The 20,846-nt window shown below is 35.2% G+C and overlaps 1 protein-coding gene across 1 annotated transcript; it reads right to left on the bottom strand.

Moving 5' to 3' along the window:
* Positions 1-464: 464 nt before the first annotated feature.
* On the bottom strand, positions 465-20,517 carry LOC138703099 (UDP-glucosyltransferase 2-like). Its single transcript, XM_069830685.1, has 4 exons — positions 19,588-20,517; positions 13,793-14,018; positions 8,827-9,046; positions 465-1,423 (listed from the first exon to the last, which is right to left on the bottom strand). Exons 1-4 carry the CDS (start codon positions 20,413-20,415, stop codon positions 1,141-1,143), a joined length of 1,557 nt encoding a protein of 518 aa, XP_069686786.1. The 5' UTR covers positions 20,416-20,517; the 3' UTR covers positions 465-1,140.
* Between the last annotated feature and the right edge of the window lie 329 nt (positions 20,518-20,846).

Genomic DNA, 20,846 nt, shown 5'->3' with positions numbered 1-20,846 from the left:
AACTCACTGTTCTGACTTGTTATATGTTCCGAACCATCTGAACTCGACTATAATAATAATAATATAATAATAATAATAATAATCATTCTTTATTTATACTGGCACAGTTAAGGCCATAGGGCCTTCTCTTGCACTCTACCAGGTCACAAAGTACACAAGCAGTTACATTTAACAAAAAGTTAAAGAACAGGATACTAACGTATTACAAAATAAAAATAATAATAATAATAATAATAATAATAATAATAAAATCGACACTAAACAACATGAAAATTATACAATACTAGAAAAAAGAAAGTGAAATACATTGGAATATAGTAAACGCAACTCATTTAGTACAAATGGTTAATATGGATAACGTAAGGTAGAATATAACAAAATGGAATGCAATAAAATAATAATAAAAAAGAAAATAAATACGAATATTAAATAAATTTCACAATAAAAAGGCTATGATAATAAATTCATCGGCTGATAAAGAGAACAAAAAGGGGGAAGGAAGGAAAGAAATATATAGCTTATATTTTTACAAAACTATCGCAGAGAAAAGGGCTTATAACTGAAAAGAATCAGAATTGAAAAAGTGCAATTTTAATTTATTTTTGAAACTAGACAATGTCCGACAGTCTCTGACATGTTGTGGTAAAGAGTTCCAGAGATGAGCTGCAGAGACCGTGAAAGATGAAGAGTAGAAGGATGTTCTGTGTTTAGGAATGGAGAGTGTGATATGGTGTTGTGAGGGAGTATCTATTTCGTGATATGAGGACTAATGTTGAGGACTGTACTGTACCTAACCAAGATGTAGAGTTAAGAACGAGCGTACAGTGTATTGATAATATGTACAATACACGTTTGGACCCCAGACTGCCTCGTATTGCTTTCATGTGATGAGAATTAATCTATGAATTATTTGTAAAGTTCTCCCGCCCGCAAACATGCTCGCCTATTACTGCTTCCGTGTAGCTGGAATCACAACGTTCTCCTCCGCCAAACGGGAGAGTTAATTCCCCGCGGGTATGGAAAAAATCCTCTCTATTTATGGATGTATCCCTATCAGCCTAATTTATGTTGGTATAAATCTAATTAAGTCAACAACTTAGATTCTGCTACTGCAATTGAGTTGGTTCGTGTAAATAGAAATCAGTCTTTTTTAGATCTTAGACTACTTCGTGATTTGATTGTACGTACGATGAATCGAGTAATGAGAAGAATGAGCCAGCTCATAAATATAAAGACGATGGAGATGAAAGCAATGACGTCCAACAACAGATACTGGTACCACTTGATATCCAGAGCAGCTGAGCGGAGATGATGCGCTCCTTTGTGCCTGATGACGTATTCGGTCCACCAGACTGCGCGGTCCAGAGAACGTTTAGTTTGATCTCTCGCAATTTTTGATATCTTCTTCATATTTTCTTTATACCTGCAAATATAACAAAAAGTTATATGTAGATATTTTAATTCTAATAGTGACACATTTGATTTGTGACTGTTGTTAAGAGACCCTAATGAAAGGTGACATGAAATAGTAATAGGTTTCTGGATCTAGTATATACCATGAAGAAAAAGGAGTTTGGAATTACGTATTGTGCACATTACAATAGTGTGCCTTGTAAATGATACGTCCTGGGTTTTGGTTGGCGGGCTAATGACCAAAATACATTTTCATTTGCATTTGTTTTCATAGTGCATTTAGCTGTTCAGCAAGCAAGTGCAATGAACTCTGAATGTCGTGGAATTTGTTGCGTTGAACATTAGACCTAGTTACTTATGGATTTTAAGGAACCCGGAAGTTCACTGCCGCCCTCACATAAGCCCGCAATCGGTCTCTATCCTGAGCAAGATTAATCCAGTCTCTACAATCATATCCCACCTCCCTCAAATTTATTTTAATATTATTCTCCCATCTACGTTTCGGCCTCCCCAAAGGTCCTTTTCCCTCCGGCCTCCCAACTAACACTCTATATGCATTTCTCGATTCGCTCATACGTGCTACATGCCCTTCCCATCTGAAAGGTCTGGATTTAATGTTACTAATTATATCAGGTGAATACAATGCGTGCAGTTCTGTGTTGTGTAACTTTCTCCATTCTCCTGTAACTTCATCCCTCTTAGCACCAAATATTTTCCTGAGTACCTTATTCTCAAACACCCTCAACCTATGTTTCTCCCTCAAAGTGAGAGTCCAAGTTTCACAATCATACAGAACAACCGGTAATATAACTGTTTTATGAATTCTAACTTTCAGATTTTTTGACAGCAGACTGAATGATAAAAACTTCTCAACCGAATAATAACAGGCATTTCCCATATGTATTCTGTGTTTAATTTCCTCCCGAGTATCATTAACATTTGTCACTGTTGCTCCCAGGTATTTGAATTTTTCCACCTTTTCAAAGGATAAATTTCCAATTTTTATATTTCCATTTCGTACAATACGAGTATTCTGGTCACGAGACATAATCATGTACTTAGTCTTTTTGGAATTTTCTTCCAAATCTATCTCTTTATTTGCTTCAAGTAAAATTCTCGTGTTTTCCCTAATCGTTTGTGGATTTTCTCCTATCATACTCATGTAATCCTCTTAGATAAGCAGCTGATGTAACCCATTCTATTCCAAACCCTCTCTGTTATCCTGGACTTTCCTAATGGCATACTCTAGACTAGAGCAAAGTTAAAGGTAAAGGTGACAGTGCATTTCCTTTCTTTAGCCCGCAATGAATTGAAAAAGCATCTGACAGAAACTGACCTATATGGACTCTGCTGTACGTTTCACTGGCACACATTTAAATTCATCGAACTAGTTTCTTGGGAATACCGAAGATGGGCGATTATTACCTCCCAATAGTGAAAAGCAGCACTATCACTATCAATATAACATTCGACTATGATGAACTTAATTCATTGGTCCCGATCTACATACATTGCTACACTAAAAAACTCGGTATTAGTTGACTTTGAACTTCAGTTTTAATGAACCTAAGAAATATAGCTAGCAATAATTTTTTTGTAATTTCAAAAATGTTTTCGAGGAACCCATTCTTCATGAACTTGAAGATACACTATAAGTCCTGTACCTGAATTATTTTGGTAGCAAGTACGGCGTGTGAAGGATTGAATGAGGATCCCTGGATAATCTTCGAACTAGCATAGACATCTCCCAACCCACATGATAAGCTGTCGGATTGAATGGGGACCCAAGGATAGTCGTTGCCTAAGTGGAACGACATCTGCAGCGAACTCTCAGAATAAATGGGAGAGAGAGTGTTGAGATAAGGGAAAAACGTAACTATCAATACCATACTTGTCAATTTAGTTAAAAGATTTAGATCACTGCAAGCAGCTGTATGTAACTGAATATTTCATTGTTAACGTCAAATATAGTAACAGTTATATTTTACTTAGTTTATACAGGGACATCATTTTATTTTTACTTGCATTTTTATTGTACCTGCATTTCTGAATGTACTTCACTCTCACCCCTTCACTAATGTCCTTGCTCCCGTCAGACACACAAACTTACGGCCGCTGTTGCATTCGAAGTCTTCAAACAGTGAAGTAAACACTGCAGTGTATAGTCGTTTCATAAATATGATTGCGTTTTCTATAGAAGAAAGAACCTATATTAATAATATCGTACTAAAAAATTATATTCAAGAAACGATAAACTCAATATCAGAGAATATGCTTTAAAATGTTTTTAATAATATGCGTACTGAATTGAAGCCTGCATTGTAATGAACGGCAACCATTTTCAGCAACTTGTTTAAAAATTCAGATTAGCTTTTTTTGAATTGAGGTGGCTAGAAGCAAAGGAATGCTGGTGACATTTGTAATAACATGAGTTGAGTGCATCCAGTGTAAGCAAAAGTATCAAAAATTTTAGTGGCAAAGGGATATTTTAATCGCATCACACATTAAAATTTAAATAAAAAATTTCACCGATTTTACAAAAGCTTAAATATTTAAACCCCATTTTCTCAAAAGTAACTTAAGTGCACTTACAGCCCTTTACTTATGACCCCCTCAATTTAGATGCACTCTCTATATTGTATGATAACATCAATAATTAATATGCTAAATAAAGTAGACTTTACATAACGAACATAGCCGCCTGAAAAGTTGAGTTTTTGAAAAAAAATGTTACTACTCTACTGTATTTTGATAAATTCCGTAAAAGTGATGATCAAACTGAAAATTGTAATATCGTATTTCCCTACAACATAAATGGATACACTACTTTTCTCTCCTCCTATACCTAGTAAAATGATTTGTTTACATATTGCACTAGTAACATCAAACTCCTGTAATGGAAGGGGGCAACAGTGTTTCCGAGTATAGCCAGGTTAATGTTAAAAATGTTGGTAAAAATAAAGTGATGTCCCTTTATTTACTTCTTATTAACAGATTCAGAAATAATGAAATCAGTTCTATATTAGATGTTCTATTTGTCCTATTACCACTGTTCTAATTCAGGTTTAGAGAAGACATTTCGGTTATAGTAATTATTATTGTTATTATTATTATTATTATTATTATTATTATTATTATTATTATTATCACCTTAAGAGGACTTGTACTTGAACGCATGGGCTATTCCATATGAAATCGATCAGTAAAAAACCTCGCATTTTTTATACTCTCATTTTTTCCCTATTTATACAACGTGCTGAGGAGAGTGAATTTTCAAAAATATACTATCGAAAGTCAAACGGTTTTCGTATCACTGAGCAACAAATTTAGCGTATTTTATTAAAACAAGCCTCTTTCAGCGCTCGGAACTCTGGAACCATTTACTGCAGAACATTGAACGAGAGCTTATTTTGAAGGTGACATTTGGTAGGTTATGTTAAGAAGCAATCCTTATTTTTATTGTACACAGAGAGACAGATAATCTGATTTTACTTACTTTTAGGCTTTTTGCCAATTTGTAAAAATGTAAAAAAATATTGAGAAAAACCTTGCATTATTAAGAGGGATTCGGCATTGTTTCTTCAGTGGCACGGCAATAAGTTTCGAGGGTATGAAATAGATTACTTTCACACGCCTAGACTTGAACGGCGCAGTACCGCACGCACTGGCCGATAGCTGAAGATAAGCGAGCGTTGGGCGTCATTTTACTCTTGTGTTTATGAAAACCTGTGATAAAGCTAGCACAGCCATGACTGCTAGACGATACATCACGTGTTTGTCTCCTGGCCTTGCTTACCTCGGCTAACTCCCGCCTCACAGTCAGCTGGTTAGTTCACGCACGTACTATTTATTTTCTTTATTTGATATTTTCAATACTTTCTTATCAACGTGCCATCAGTAAAAAATATGTGTTTATTTGTACTATCAATGCGGAATCTAACTATATATTTTTAAAATATTTTTTTTCCTTGGCAAAGGCGTCTTAATGAGGAAAAATCTAAATTTATCCATTTCCATAGAAAGTAAGAAAATCTGTTTATATGTCAATATAAACTTTAATTTCTCATCATGAAAATAAACCATGATTTTGATCATTGGGTGAAAGGGTTTCGGAGCTACAACAGTTTAAATTTGCAAATTTTATGAAAATATAATAAATTTAAATATTTTAAATTTAAACACTATGAAGTTCTGATGCCTCAAACTTTGCACAAAGCACTGTATCACAGTTCTCTACGTACAAAAAAAGTTTTATTGTATTTAGGAATTATAAGGTCAATTTTCTCTATATTTCGGTCGATTTGAGATGGAAGAGCTCGCATAGAAAAATTATTATAGATCTATTTATGTTAAACTGTAGATGCACAGAGAGTTGGACCCATAATTTGATGTAAATTTTACAGCGGTATAAAGGATAATTTAAGAATGTATTAAGATATGATTTGTAACTTTTAGGTGCAGGGTGTGCTTCGTTCACTGCTACATATTTTGTAAAATGTGAGACTCACCATTAAAGGATGTTTTAGCATAAATATTATGTCATATCATGCAACATATTATGTGAATAAATGTTTTTAAATTTGCAATACAAGTTTTTCAGTATACATTTCTCAATAACAAATTATCTATGCAGCTAATTTTATTACATCACCATTAATAGCGTTGCTTTGATTACATTTTCTTATAAAAATCCCAGAAAAAATCTATACCTTCTGTAATTATTCTTACTTCAGTTTCATAATAATTAGTAGGGCTAGAATTTTTATGACCTATAAATCATGAAAAAAGTCCTAAAACAATGCATTTATGAACTAAAAGTCTTTCAAAAACGCCCTAAAAATTGATCTTACATAATTGGCTTAGTAGGATTATTAATATTTAGACTACTAATTAAATTAAATTCTAGTACCACCATTCAAGTTTGTTTATTTTTACATAACTTTTCTAAGTAGTACACTTTAATTAATTATTTTACCTGATATAGATCCATGTAGTCGCCACAAGGCCACTCTTATCCGGAACTAGCAGGTATATAGGAGTCTTTATTGTAGGAGTGGTTGACTGATCCATTATATGGGGGAGTAATATGTTAAAATGACAATATTTGTGTAGAAAAACGATTAAAATAATATACAAAATAATGGGTATTAATTGAAAAAATAGGTGGAAAAATATCAAAGGAAATAAATAATATTTTACATTAATCATAGGGATTTATGGCCAAAATTAAATGAAAATACCCCAGAAAGGACAGAATGAAACAAAAAATGCTCTTGTGAGTTGTAAGAGGTAAAAAAAAATGCAAAAAATGCCCTAACAGATATGTTTTAAAACACTCAGTTTATCACAGAACATATAAATACTATAGCAGCAATGTTTCTGGCTTACTAGTAAAAAGATGCAATTTCATCAAAATCCTATCCCTAATAATTACAATGCACTGTTATTTAAAATGTTTCTGTGATATTTTAGATGGTGAAAGATAAGGCCATTTGGAAGAGATATACAGCATGTAAGCGGTATAAGTGCCGTCCTTTTCACAGTCGTCGGGGACGGTGTACGATTGTTCATACAACATAGGGTCAAAACTTAATAGTTTTTCCAGAAAAAAACTATTTCTTTGCTTATTTTATTTGCGTTATAGCCTGCTGCTTATGTCGTTAGTAAAATTGCGAAAACAGTTACATCAGTAGGTATATCTAGCAAAGAGTTAATATTAGTTTAAATAAATATTTGTGTTCTATTACGTTTTCGTTAATTTAAATGATAGTGCATGCTTAAATTTGTTAATATTCTGACGTGAGAGACGTGGCAACATGTTCAGCAGGATTCATGCAGCTGACGTACAGCTCAGCTGAGTTCAAACTCCCTATCCATAAGTCTCCTGTCGAGCGGATGGAAGTTCCCAGTACAGGTATTCGATAAACAATTTACAATGCCATTCACAGTTCAGGAATATCGTATGTTATTATTAATTTATGGAGAAAGTCGTCGTAATTCAAATGCGGCAAGAAGGACGTACCGTCAACCTTTTTCCGCAAAGAAGGTTACCTAATCGGCGAACTTTTGTAGCAGTTTCTCAACGATTATTAGAAACTGGCACACTTAAATGCCATCGACCTGGCCTGGGATCGAACCCGTAACCTCGGGCATAGAAGGCTATACCAACAGCGCCAACCAGGCCGACACCTGTGTAAGTGCGTGAACAACAGGACTAGTACTAGCGTAAAAATGGGCCTTCTACTTGGATTTAATAACAATAACAAAGTATTTATTTAAAGACAGCTTAATGCAATAAAAGATAATTTTTACTAGGGATAGACAAAACTTAAAAAAAGAAAAGAACAGGGGATTTTTTCCCACACATGCAATGAGAGAACCATACTAGCTAAGATAAAAATACATATACTAAAATATATTAAATTGTATTAAATATCTATGCACTTCAAATACAATGTCTCAGAGATGCCCTGCAGCTATGTAGGACAATATCTTGAGGTGTGCAACTTAATTATTTATTTTTAGTAGGTTATTTTACGACGCTTTATCAACATCTAAGGCTATTTAGCGTCTGAATGAGATGCTGGTGAAATGAGTCCGGGGTCCAACACCGAAAGTTACCCAGCATTTGCTCATATTGGGTTGAGGGAAAACCCCGGAAAAAATATCAACCAGATAACTTGCCCCGACCGGGAATCGAACCCGGACCACCTGGTTTCGCGGCTAGACGCGCTAACCGTTACTCCACAGGTGTGGACTGCAACTTAATGTAACGATATTAATAAAAAAACATTTTAATTTCTCCTACAACCGCTTTAGTCGTCATGGCTACGCCTGATTTTTACAATAAGTGAAACGCATCTAGATACTTTAGATGTAATTAAAATGTGGAATTAACAAAAATACATATATTATACGATGTTGTATAGTTCACATGAAATTATAATTGGAACTTTTTGTGCATTTTTAGTTTAAATTTAATAAATTCATAACCGTTTTCATGCGTTCACGTTCAAATAACTGAAAGACATTGGAGTATTTCTTTCAATTTCAAGTAGAGATACTTAAGACTACAGTAGCATAATGTATGGAAATCTACATCACATTTATTCTGTAAAATAATTCCTCGCCACAGTAAAATCTCAAATTTAAATAAGACAATTTATTTATTCTTTGAGATTAAAAAAGTGTCTGCAATGTTCAACGCAGAAAATAAACGTTATTCTTATTAATTGGATGCATACAGAATTGTCTAATTTCTTCATGATTGATGCCTGAATAAAATAATGTAAAAATAGGAACATAATTGATCAGCAACATATTGCCGGTAGCTGAATTATTGTGACAGTCATTAACCTATATCGAGAAAGTATTCGCCATCTTCAAGAAAGAACATTTTTTAACTGTACTCACGAAGGGTTATAGAGTATTTTGCGGATTGCATCCAGGATAACTTCCTTGGTGATATCTTCATATTCTACGTATATTCCTACGCCCAATTCAACCATCTTCTTCACATTGACATCTTGATCTGCGAAGAAAGGAATCCCGATAACAGGAACTTGGGCCCGTATGGCTTCTTCTGTGCTCTGCATTCCTCCTTGGTATATGAACACGTTCATTTTTGGATGCCCTGAAATTATACATTTTACAGTGACTATGACACTTTTACTACGTCACACTACTTGTGATACTTTTGACCAACAAAACGGTACGAAAGGACGTCTTTCAACCAATCATGGCTGCTTATCGCACAATTTTATCGCGTCCCTAGCATTTGTTTAATTTTATCGCTTCCCAAGCATTTGTTTATTTTTATCACTACCCTAGCATTTGTTTCTTTGTTTGCCAACATTTCAAACTGCACTGGTCTGGACGTCAAAAAAACAGAAAATTACAAACCACTCCAGTCGACGCACAGCAGTTTCAAATATGACTCGCATTGGCATACTTTTCGATTGCAGCGATATTTTACTACTTAATTTTTTTTATTTGAATTTAAATATACAGAATAAAGAATATAATTACAAACAACAAGAGAAATAGAAATAAAATAATACAAACAATATAAAACAGGAGATACAGTAGTATTAACAAAATTTGAGACCGAATGAGCAGCGCTCGTGTTTGGTCGCAGTTCAGATATAATATTAATAGGCCTATAAGAGAATATGAAATAAAATAAAATAGGAAATAGAATTAAAATTACTTATTATTCCAAGAACATGAATTTTACCAGCACTCGAAAAGTATTGGGAATAAATCTGAATAAGGAACAAAAAAAAGTTTCCTTCCCAGGCAGGATTCGAACTACGAAAGTCTTAGTTACCAGTCTATCGTGCTCTGGAGTGAACAAGGCTCTGAAATTCTGAAATCAGCTACAATGGTCGGTCCGGTTTTTTTTCCACTACTGTACATACAGTACTATTAATATTATTCATGCGTTTTCTTTATGGATATTCCATCTTTCTTTTAATATAACGTATTAAGAATTCCCCATATTTAAATCTAGTAAAGAAATCTATCAGTACTTCTAACTCACATTGGGATATAATCATTTTCGCTTGTAATTTTATATTTTGTACGATTCTAATCTAACAGCACTGAAAAACAAAGAAATTCAACCCGTAAACATAACAGCGTCCAAAGGTAAACAAAATATACAACGCGAAAATATAGGATACGTTCTTTTCTACGTAGAACGGAGTAAGCGCAGTCGTTTTTAAACGTTTATTTTTGCAGAGTATGGATGCTTTATTTTCGTCATTTTGTGTACCATCATAGACGTTATCCTGATTAAATGAGGTGTCAGTTAACCATGTTTAAGTAACCGATGATTATGGATGGTGCACAGAAATTACATTTTAACCGAGGTTGATACACTTGTCACGAATAGAAGAATTCGGTTTCAGCGGCGGATTTTCAGGGGAGGCAAGGGAGGCCGTGCCTCCCCTAATATTTTACCAGAACACAGTATGGCAGTAATAACTCCAGGTGAATTAAGATTACAAACAAGTTATAGTGAATGAAGAACATTTTTACTTTTATATTAATTTTACTATTCACTACGACTAAGATGTAAGTTACGTGAAGTCGACCACATCCAGTTGGAGATGCCCGCATGCTATACTGTAGATAGTACAAATAATTCGTACCGAAAAATAACATAGCGCTGTAACCTTTATAGTTGACATCTAGCAGCCTGCAGTTTCTATGCGAGAGCGAAAGAGAGGAGTCGGCTACATCACTCTACTCCCCGGTAACCATGACAACAGCAGTTCAACCAATAAGATAGCTGGTTAGCGGAGTGTTTAAACTTGACTAGAACGCGCGAGGGGAGCCGAATTTGGAAACGTCCTACCCACCGCTGATAACTGTTTCGGCTCTTTCTCTCTTCTTAGTTTTATAAATTTAAGTCACGTGTTGTTAGTTTTCTCTCCCTGCTTAAAAGTTTTGTTTTATGTTGTTAGATTTTTCTCTTGTTTGCGGGTGTTCCTGTTATTTTTTTCTTTTGTGTTACCGGTAGGAGATATATTTATTTATACAGTATTTTAAGTATATTGAGAGTTTAGAAACAAATGCAGATTTGTTTCTGGCTTCTTCTAGTAGCAGTTGTTCAGTATGTTGTGACCTAATTGATCGGTTTGAGAAAAAAGAGTATCGTCGAGTTAATTTGATGTAAAATTAGACTATGTAATAGTAATGAGCAAGCCCCGGATTCTTAGGTTCGAATGAATTTTGTTGCTATCTCATTACTCTCGAAATATTGCTTTTCTTATTCGTTTTATGTAGCAAAGATTAACATTATTATATTCAATGTGATCTAAAAAGACCTAATTCGTAGATTAGGATTTAAAATAACCTAAAGAGAGACGTTCTTTACCAAGCCGTTGTAATATATTAACAGTAGGCCTATGATGTTCATTTTCATTTTTTCCCCGTAAAATCATATAAATTCCTAAACATAACATTTAAAATCCTAAAACATAAATTGGAAAACCTAATTAAATTGGAAAATCTAATTTTAGTTTCTTAAAACCTATAAATTCTGCGCTTGGTAATGAGGTACGTCACAGGCCTTATATTTTTATATTCTCATCAGTCACGTCTTGGCCTACTCAAATTTCAAACTCACCGTCCGCTATTGTCCGGTTTCTTAAACCAGCTTAACGGTTGGGGGTGGAATCACGTTAATCCCCTTACTGGTTCGATGATCGTTCACCTTTGCTGAAGCATGTGAACATGGAGGCCAGCATTCGGCTGATTGTCCTTGGCCCTTCATGGGTTGTAGCGCTACGGACTATTACTATTTAACTCATATTTTATATTATTTGATTACCAAAGAAGACCAACAAAGATCACTCCATTTCAAATAACTAATTTATTCCGAAATGCGAGTTCAGTGGTACTTTGGAGACCGAGAATTCATCATTGATTACTGCACACTTGCCTTAAAGTTGAAAAAACCTCGCAAAAAGGCACTCTGCCATGTATTAAGCCCAAGCGAGATAAGAGTGAAGCCTAGAATCAAGAGAAATGCAAACAATGGACAGCTGTGAGATAGGTGATGAGGCATAATTAACTGATAAATCAGACTACACTGCTCCGTCGATTTAGTAGAATGCGTTTGAGCCTAAAGAAAGCAGAAAATAGCAAACTTGGTCTGTTGTGACGAGAATCCAAGAACCCCGCATGTCGGTTAGGCATCATGTCACGAACACGTTCATGTCTGAGTATTTCTTACAAAGTAAATATTATTCAATCCCTTGAAAGCAGCATAAATTTTAAGGATATTGCTGGAGAGAGTTAGGTAACATTTATTTTTTATTTATTTACTTAATCTTTTATTACTCGACCGAGGCGAGTGGAGCCGCGGGCGTAATGTGAACTATCGCGATGCGGTATTACGAACGTAGGAGCAGTAGCGCCACGGCCCCGGCTGCAGGACTCCACTGGCCTTGGTCGAATAACACTTATTTAATTCTTTATTTGTTGATTTATTTCTTTATTGAATTATCCCTCATTCGTTCATTCTTTCTTTCTTTCTTTCTTTCTTTCTTTCTTTCTTTCTTTCATTCATTCATTCATTCATTCATTCATTCATTCATTCATTCATTCATTCATTCATTCATTCATTCATTCATTCATTCATTCATTCATTCTTTCATTTATTCCTTCTTTCCTTAATTACATTCCTTCAGTCACTCATTCCTTTATTTATTTATTTATTTATTTATTCATTTATTATTTATTTATTTAGTTATTAGTTTATTTATTTATTCAACCATTCATTAATTTATTATTGTATTATATACATACATACATACATATACATATATACATATACACATATACATACATACAATCATGAATGAATGAATGAATGAATGAATGAATAAACAAGTAATTTTTTTATTATTTTTTATTTTAGTAGGTTATTTTACGACGCTTTATCAACATCTTAGGTTATTTAGTTTCTGAATGAGATGGAGGTGATAATGTCGGTGAAATGAGTCCGGAGTCCAGCACCGAAAGTTACCCAGCATTTACTCATATTGGGTTGAGGGAAAACCCCGAAAAATCCTCAACAGGTTACTTTCCCCGACCGGGAATCGAACCCGGGCCACCTGGTTTCGCGGGCAGACGCGCTAACCGTTGATCCACAGATGTGTAAAATTAACCAGTAAATGATGGAGATATATATATATATATATATATATATCCAACATTTATTTCCTAGTATATATATATATTTTTTTCTAGGAAATGAAATCAATTGGTATTATTAACGTTGTATCAAATTCACTTTTTATAATGAATTAACAACGCTTTAAGTACCCATTCCCGTATGATCGATTTTTTATTGTCAATATTCCTTGGCTTTCATGCTTTACCTAAACATGATGTTTGCCGATTGCAGAGGACGTGCTTCGCATCTTATGGAGTAAAGGTTGCTAATATGTGAAACGAGTAATATTATGATAGTTCTTATTGAGAATTTATTACCACTTTTACTTAGCGAGAGCAGGACCGGTTTTGTGCAGAAACTTGTGCACGAACATTCCCTTAATACGTTGACGCAAAAAATTGATCTTCTTGTCGCTCAGTAAAATTCTAATAAATTTTCAAAAATAACTATCACAATATTACTCGTGTCACAGTATTACCGGACCTTTACCCTATATAAGTACGTAAACATTGACTTTCTACTGGCATATCGACGGAGCAACGAACAACTTACTATAACCAGAAGAAGAAAATGGTTCTTCCCCCCCTCCCCACTTAGTTTAGTTGCCATTAATAAGGTACAGGAATTATAAATGTTGTATGTAGTTTATTTCCTCTTTGTGCGAAGAATGTAATATTAAATATTACCTACTTAAAATGTCTTCTTGAGGTAGCCATTTCGCCACCTTGACGTTGCAGGGTTGCCCTGGTAGCTCGTCAAGTTCCCATTTCCACAGAATTCTGAAGTCTTGCAGTTCTGAAAAGGCGTCCAGAAAAATCTGTCTCTTCTCCACTGACATTTTGTCGCTTCTAACGTTGGTACCGAGGCTGAAGTAGATCACTCCTTGTGATGCTCCGTCAAGGAAATTCTTCAGGTCCTGGAATGCCACAATATTGTTAAGCACCTATATGTGTCATATACCATCGGAGGTTCTTTCTGGTTTTTCCATATTTTGTAGCAAGATATAAATCATAGATTGGGCCGGATTTAGGATAGTGCCGTCCTAAGCAGTGCTAAAATTTGCCGCCTCCCAACTCCCACAAACAGTTTATGAGCAGCTATTATTCAGGTCTTGTTTAGTTTAAATTAGTCTTAACTGAAATATTAAATTGCAGAAAACAATAAATTACTGGAATCGAAATACATGCTTCTTACTTGTGAACTACAAAGATTTCCTTCGCACTTTTTTCACAGGGAAAGCATTGATGAAGTCATCAAGTCCGATCTGACGAAGCATATCAGATCAGACTCGATGCAAAGAAACATATTTACTTACTTGCTTACTTACTTACAAATGGCTTTTAAGGAACCCAAAGGTTCATTGCCGCCCTCACATAAGTCCGCCATCGGTCCCTATCATGTGCAAGATTAATCCACTCATCATCATATCCCAAATCTCTCAAATACATTTTAATATTATCCCCCCATCTACGTCTCGGTCTCCTCAAAGGTCTAATTCCCTCCGGTCTCCCAATTAACACTCTATAGGGTAACTCAGTCTAAATCGGGTCAGAGGTTAAATCGGGTCAGTTTCAAAACCTGTATCCATATTCAAGCGTAAACCAGTTCAAGCAAGTGCTACCATACACTGGTCAGGAAGAGAACTTCCTGTACACGTTGAGTGCCATTGATGCTAGCTGGAGTGTGTATTCTTTGTGTCGACAATGAAAGAATAGAGAGAATATAAAGGTGAGTTAAGAGTATTTTATACATTTGAAATAATGCTTTACGGTTCCTTTATTATTTTACAACAACTATTGTAGAGAATTTGTGCGATTAACTTTCAATATTAAGTTTAATCTTTTTAGGAGAGATTATGGCTATTAACGCCTTCGTCGAAGCAGTGTTCAGTACTACAAACCTCTAGCGCAAAAAAGTTCTAAATTTGGATTAAATAGGGTCAGTAATATCGGACAAATGGGGTCAGCATGTTTCAAATCAGTCCACTCAAATTAAGTATTTATTTTCAATTCTTTGTGACAGATGGTTAAATGTAAGAGGAAAACGTCAAATTCGTGGACTGAGAACGACATGCAGAAGGCTATTAAAGCATTTCGCGAGGAAAGAAGCCAACATCATGCTGCTGAGTTGTTAGGAGTTCCTCATTCATGTCTGCAACGACGTCTTCAAAGTGGCCAGGACAACCACTTGAAACTACGTCAAACTACGTTTACTCCAGAACAAGAAAATGAACTTGTGTCTAGAATTTTGAAACTGTACGCATGTGGTTTTGAATTACACTGCAACACAGTTCGTTGGTGCAGAAAAGAAAACAGTGTCTGTTTGTGGAAGATGTAAAGTGTTAAATTAAATCAATTCAATATTGATTCTAACGTTCCGTGCAGGTATATAGAGGGAAAAATTGTGACCCTATTTGCCCTAAACACTGACCCCATTTATCCTTATAAAAAGGGTAAAAAGAGTCACTGCAGTGAAATATTTCAGTTCATGTACAGACAGTTAGTTTAGAGTAAAAAGAAACATTTTTGGGGAAGTAGTATTTACATGTGGCTGTAACTAATGATGTTATGAGTGTAATATACTGTGAAATTAACAATAAAATTAAGGATTTGTTACTTTTTGACCCCATTTACCCTTGGTTACCCTATGCAAAGAAACATATTCAAACTTATTCATTGTTGAAAGAAAGTTGATTTGTGAAAGGCAGGCTGTGGTTTATTGTTAAGCACTGGTTTTGTTGGTGGTATAATTATTATGAGTAGATACGAGAATTTCATGCATTACACAATCCCAAAATATGCATGCATTAATGCACCGTTAAATACCACTGACGAACTGAAAATTGCGGGAAAATTCTGACTAAATTACATACTATAACATTTTCTTTCTTTCACAGACTCAAAAGACGTTGAAATGTTGCAAAAAAATACAGTGCATCATTGTTGCATCGAAATAAAAGCGTTTTTGTGATTTTCTTAAAGTGCAATCTGGAGGAGATACGGTATTTTAGCTTAGTGCGGCAGTATTCACCTGACATACAGTAAGGCGGTCCCAGACTTTTAATTTCCTCTATACTATTAACAAGAAATTATAGAACTTTACTGTTTGTGAATCAGAGACAATTAAAAAATTATACATTTTGATTATACAACTTTTAATACTATATCACTTCCGAATATAATATAATTTATCTCTTTCACGTGTTTAAAACCAGGTAACCTTGTTGACTATTTTCAGCCTGTTGTACGCTATCTTCAACTCAATTTCAGAACACACACACTTTTTGACTCCACATTACACTACACAAACACCCCCCATCCACAGAAAACACAATAAGAAGGCGCGAAAACCAAGATCACCCAGGTCTGAAGATAGCCTACAACAGGCTGAAACTAGTCAACAAGGTAACCTAGTTTTAACACGTGAAATAAATAAATTATAAATTCCGAAATTAAAATTTATGTCCCTAAGTGGTACACATCAGAATATTCCGTAAATATAGTTACTATTTTATTCCTGTTTTGTGAGTTATTCCAGGCTTGTAATACGCATCCATCCATGTCAAAGCATACCTGAATAATATTACTTTAAAGTATATTGGAAGCTCCTCATGGATTATAATAAACTCTACCAAGTAGATTATGTGAATATGCGGACTCTCCTTGTAGGCCTATGTACGTATTATGGAGCAGATTCGTTCACAGTGTTGAGTTTATCGGATATGACGTAAGCATTTCTAAGGTAACCAAAGTCGAATTTTAGTTCCACAAAATACTCTCTTTTTATATTAAATACGCAGAATATAGACGTTTCAAGTCAAAAGAAGGTATAGAAAAGTTTTTCTATTTTACTCCACTTCTGTAACGATTGGAATCAGTGATGTACGCAGAATTTTGTCATTATTAAAATTGTTTACAGTGTACATTATCGGTATTTTAAATTTTGTGTATTATTATTATTATTATTATTATTACTTACTGGCTTTTAAGGAACCCGGAGGTTCATTGCCGGCCTCACATAAGCCTGCATTGGTCCCTATCCTATGCAAGATTAATCCAGTCTCTTCCATCATATCCCACCTCCCTCAAATCCATTTTAATATTATCTTCCCATCTACGTCTCGGCCTCCCCAAAGGTCTTTTTCCCCCCGGCCTCCCAACTAAACACTCTATATGCATTTCTGGATTCGCCTATACATGCTACATGCCCTGCCCATCTAAAACGTCTGGATTTAATGTTCCTAATTACGTCAGCTGATGTATACAATGCCTGCAGTTCTGTGTTGTGTAACTTTCTCCATTCTCCTGTAACTTCATCCCTCTCAACCCCACATATTTTCCTAAGCACCTTATTTTCAAACGCCTTTTAATCTATGTTTCTCTCTCAAAGTGTGAGTCCAAGTTTCACAACCATAAAGAACAACCGGTAATATAACTGTTTTATAAATTCTAACTCTGTTGACTGCAGACTGGATGATAAAAGCTTCTCAACCGAATAATAACAGACAGTTTCCTTATTTATTGTGTTTAATTTCCTCCCGAATGTCATTTATATTTGTTACTGTTGCTCCCAGGTATTTGAATTTTTCCACCTCTTCAAAAGATAAATTTCCAATTTTTATATTTCCATTTCGTACAATATTCTCGTCACGAGAAATAATCATATACTTTGTCTTTTCGGGATTTATTTCCAAACCTCTCTCCTTACTTGCGTCAAGTAAAATTCCCGTGTTTTCTCTAATCGTTTGTGGATTTTTTCGTAACATATTCACGTCATCCCCATAGACAAGCAGCTGATGTAACCCGTTCAATTCCAAACCCTCTCTGTTATCCTGGACTTTCCTAATGGCATACTCTAGAACAAAGTTAAAACGCAGTGCTTTAGCCCGCAGTGAATTGGAAACGCATCTGACAGAAACTGACCTATACGGACTCTGCTGTACGTTTCACTGAGACACGTTTTAATTTATTATTATTATTATTATTATTATTATTATTATTATTATTATTAAAATATGAACTATCAAATGCACAAAACGTTAAACAAACAATAAAGTCAGAATTCAAACTAACGAACGTGTGACTATCGCTCTTAAAATATGTTTAAAATCGAAAATGCACATTATTTAACGTGTGCACTACAGAACTGCCAAAACAACGTTTTTAATATGTTTCACAACAAGTTAAATTTGACATTGTGTCGGCTTCATTTTATTACAAGGTTGGTGCTAGGCAGTAGATTTCACTATAATAAAGATAGCATCTTATAAATCGAACCTGCCGCAGCACCAAGCACAGGGATTATATGAAAGAGGGGTAGGAGGACTATGTCTTATGTCGATGTAGATTTTGTTACTCTGACAGTGAAAAATTAGAGAAGGGAAAACGATTATGGATAAAGAGAATATTGAAGTTATATACGTAATTTAAAAAAAAAAGTTCAAAAGGAGGTTCAAACCCGGTAACCCTCACCCTTGCATACGCTCCTGGTTAGAATTAACTTAATTTAGAAATTGTTTCGTATAGATCAGGTATGCTCAAAATTGTAAAAGACCCGATTATACGGATGATGCTGCACTGCATAACACACACACAGTGTACGGACTGGGCTCCGCAACTACATTGCAGCTCCGCCCGTGGCATCGCTCTCACGCTCTTACAAAAATACGGATAACAAACTGAAATTGAAAAAGGAAAGAGTATACACTGTAATATTCAGATATTACATTATTCATTATATTAACAAAAAGATTAATATCACTATCCATAGGCCTACATCTAAAATCACAAAATCTATGTTCTGTGAATTCACATTTGAGCTGTTCCAGTACAGAGATATAATTAACTATGTTTCGTTCAGGCACCATATATCTCTTTACAAGTTCACCATCCGTGAAGGGTTTCAGTGCCTTAGCTAATTCCCAACATACTACAGAACTTGCTCCTAAACATAGACTCTGAATTGTTCGACTCTCTTCAGTGTTTGGCCTTTCATGAAGTGCTTTCAATTCTTGAAGCTGTAGTGCACGTTGCACCCCTGAAAAATTATTTCATCATATCTGTTGGAATAAAATCGCCAAAATAACAATAAAGTAATAATAATAATAATAATAATAATAATAATAACTTTGGTATAGGAATGCATATTACAGAAAACAGCTTCCCTGTCATTTCGGCATGTTCTGGATGGCAGAGCGTATAATGTCGTTTTATGTTGCTCAGTAGTATTCCTGACAGTGCCTTACAACATAATAAACACTTTAAGTTTTCACCGAACGCACAACAAAAAATAGTCTTCCTCCCAAACTGTACGGAATGACTGTACTATTCTACGTTACTAAATAATTGAACTGCCTTCCGCAGCCATCCGTCGAGCTTCGAACGAGGAACAGCACGCTCTACATTCGAAGGTTGTGATTACAGAACGTAATCGCGAGTCAGAGAATGAGCATACCTGGTATAGATCCTGGAAATGTTTATATTTACCTCTGGCAGCGGTTGCGGCAAACGCAGATGCATACCTCCTATGTCAACCACAGCCGGCATATTCGGCCTCGAAGACTGGACTGAGAAGTGAGAACACGTCAAGATTAGACTAACGTTATTAACAACGTCTTCAATATATGGTATGGCGTTGTTATTAAAATGTCTCCTCACTACTGCATCATGAGCAGGTAGTATCCAGAAACGGTACGCGAATAGTAGTAGTATGTAGTGAATTGTAGCATGGACACGTTGAATGAACGTTGAATGATCCGTGTAACCCAGAAGGACGTCAGCAGCGTAAGCAGGATGTGCCGGATTGCCTACAGAATGGTGTACTATTATCGCTGGAGGAACAGAAGATATACCAATAACAGGAACTTCATACTTATGGCCTATTGCATGGAAGCAAGGAGACAGAATCCATTCTGTCATCACTAAGTCAAATGTGTTGTTCTCTTGAAAGAAGTTTCTAACATTTGGAAAATTCAGTTCCACTTCACATAGATCTATCCCCATTTGTGCGAGCTGCAGTGATGTGAAAATAAGATATCTTCCTTTGTCCCTGTTTTCGGTCAAGGTATTGAACTTGTCTTGCCACACAGAATACGCAGCAGAGAGGTCGATTTCTGTGTAATTTTGTAAACTGGGATCTCGTAACGGGTCTGGTGTGAGTACAGTGATGTGGTGTCCTCTGGAATGAAGCTCCTTCATGAGTGAACGGTACACAAGTTGGTGGCTGATAGATGGGATGCTGAAGACGCCCAAGATCTTGGCAGCTCCGGCGAATCTCAGAACTAGTACACACAGAGCAACACGTATCGCTTTCATCCTGATTCTGACAGGGACAAGCAACGAAAACTCCCTTTTTTATGTTGCGTTGCTTAATGCACGTCGTTGTGAAACTGTTACCGTTTTAACAGCATGGGAACTGAAAACTGACAGCGCAAAGGAATGTGTCATTTTCTTCTACGAGTAACTATCGTCATAAATCTGTCTGATAAGTGTTTTGTAACTTGTTATTTAACAGTCTTGTGTCCATTTCAAAAACATCGATGGAATTTCTGATAATTCCGAGTTTGTCTTTTCTGAGTGATTAACTGAACATTCTTTTAGAATTCGGAAAAACTTGTCTGATTCTATAGATTAAAATTGAGGTGGTTCTTTCCAACACTAACCTTACCCACTATAAGTTATTTCTCAGGAAAACGGAAAACAGATAATTACTATAATCTTGAATCGACGTACAGTAGGCACATCTA

The sequence above is a fragment of the Periplaneta americana genome, chromosome 7 (assembly GCF_040183065.1).
Source record: "Periplaneta americana isolate PAMFEO1 chromosome 7, P.americana_PAMFEO1_priV1, whole genome shotgun sequence".
In the NCBI taxonomy this organism is placed as follows: Eukaryota; Metazoa; Arthropoda; class Insecta; order Blattodea; family Blattidae; genus Periplaneta; species Periplaneta americana.
Note: the sequence above shows the minus strand (reverse complement) of the source record. Positions and strands in the feature narration are given on the sequence as shown.

What these genes read in the sequence shown, in the direction of transcription:
- LOC138703099 (XM_069830685.1), bottom strand. Translation starts at nt 20,415, where the DNA reads ATGAAAGCGATACGTGTTGCTCTGTGTGTACTAGTTCTGAGATTCGCC. An exon ending in ACCTCAAGAAGACATTTTAA is followed by an intron (nt 9,047 to 13,792) that starts GTAGGTAATATT and finishes GTATAATTTCAG; the next exon opens with GGCATCCAAAAATGAACGTG. An exon ending in AAAATACTCTATAACCCTTC is followed by an intron (nt 1,424 to 8,826) that starts GTGAGTACAGTT and finishes TTATATTTGCAG; the next exon opens with GTATAAAGAAAATATGAAGA.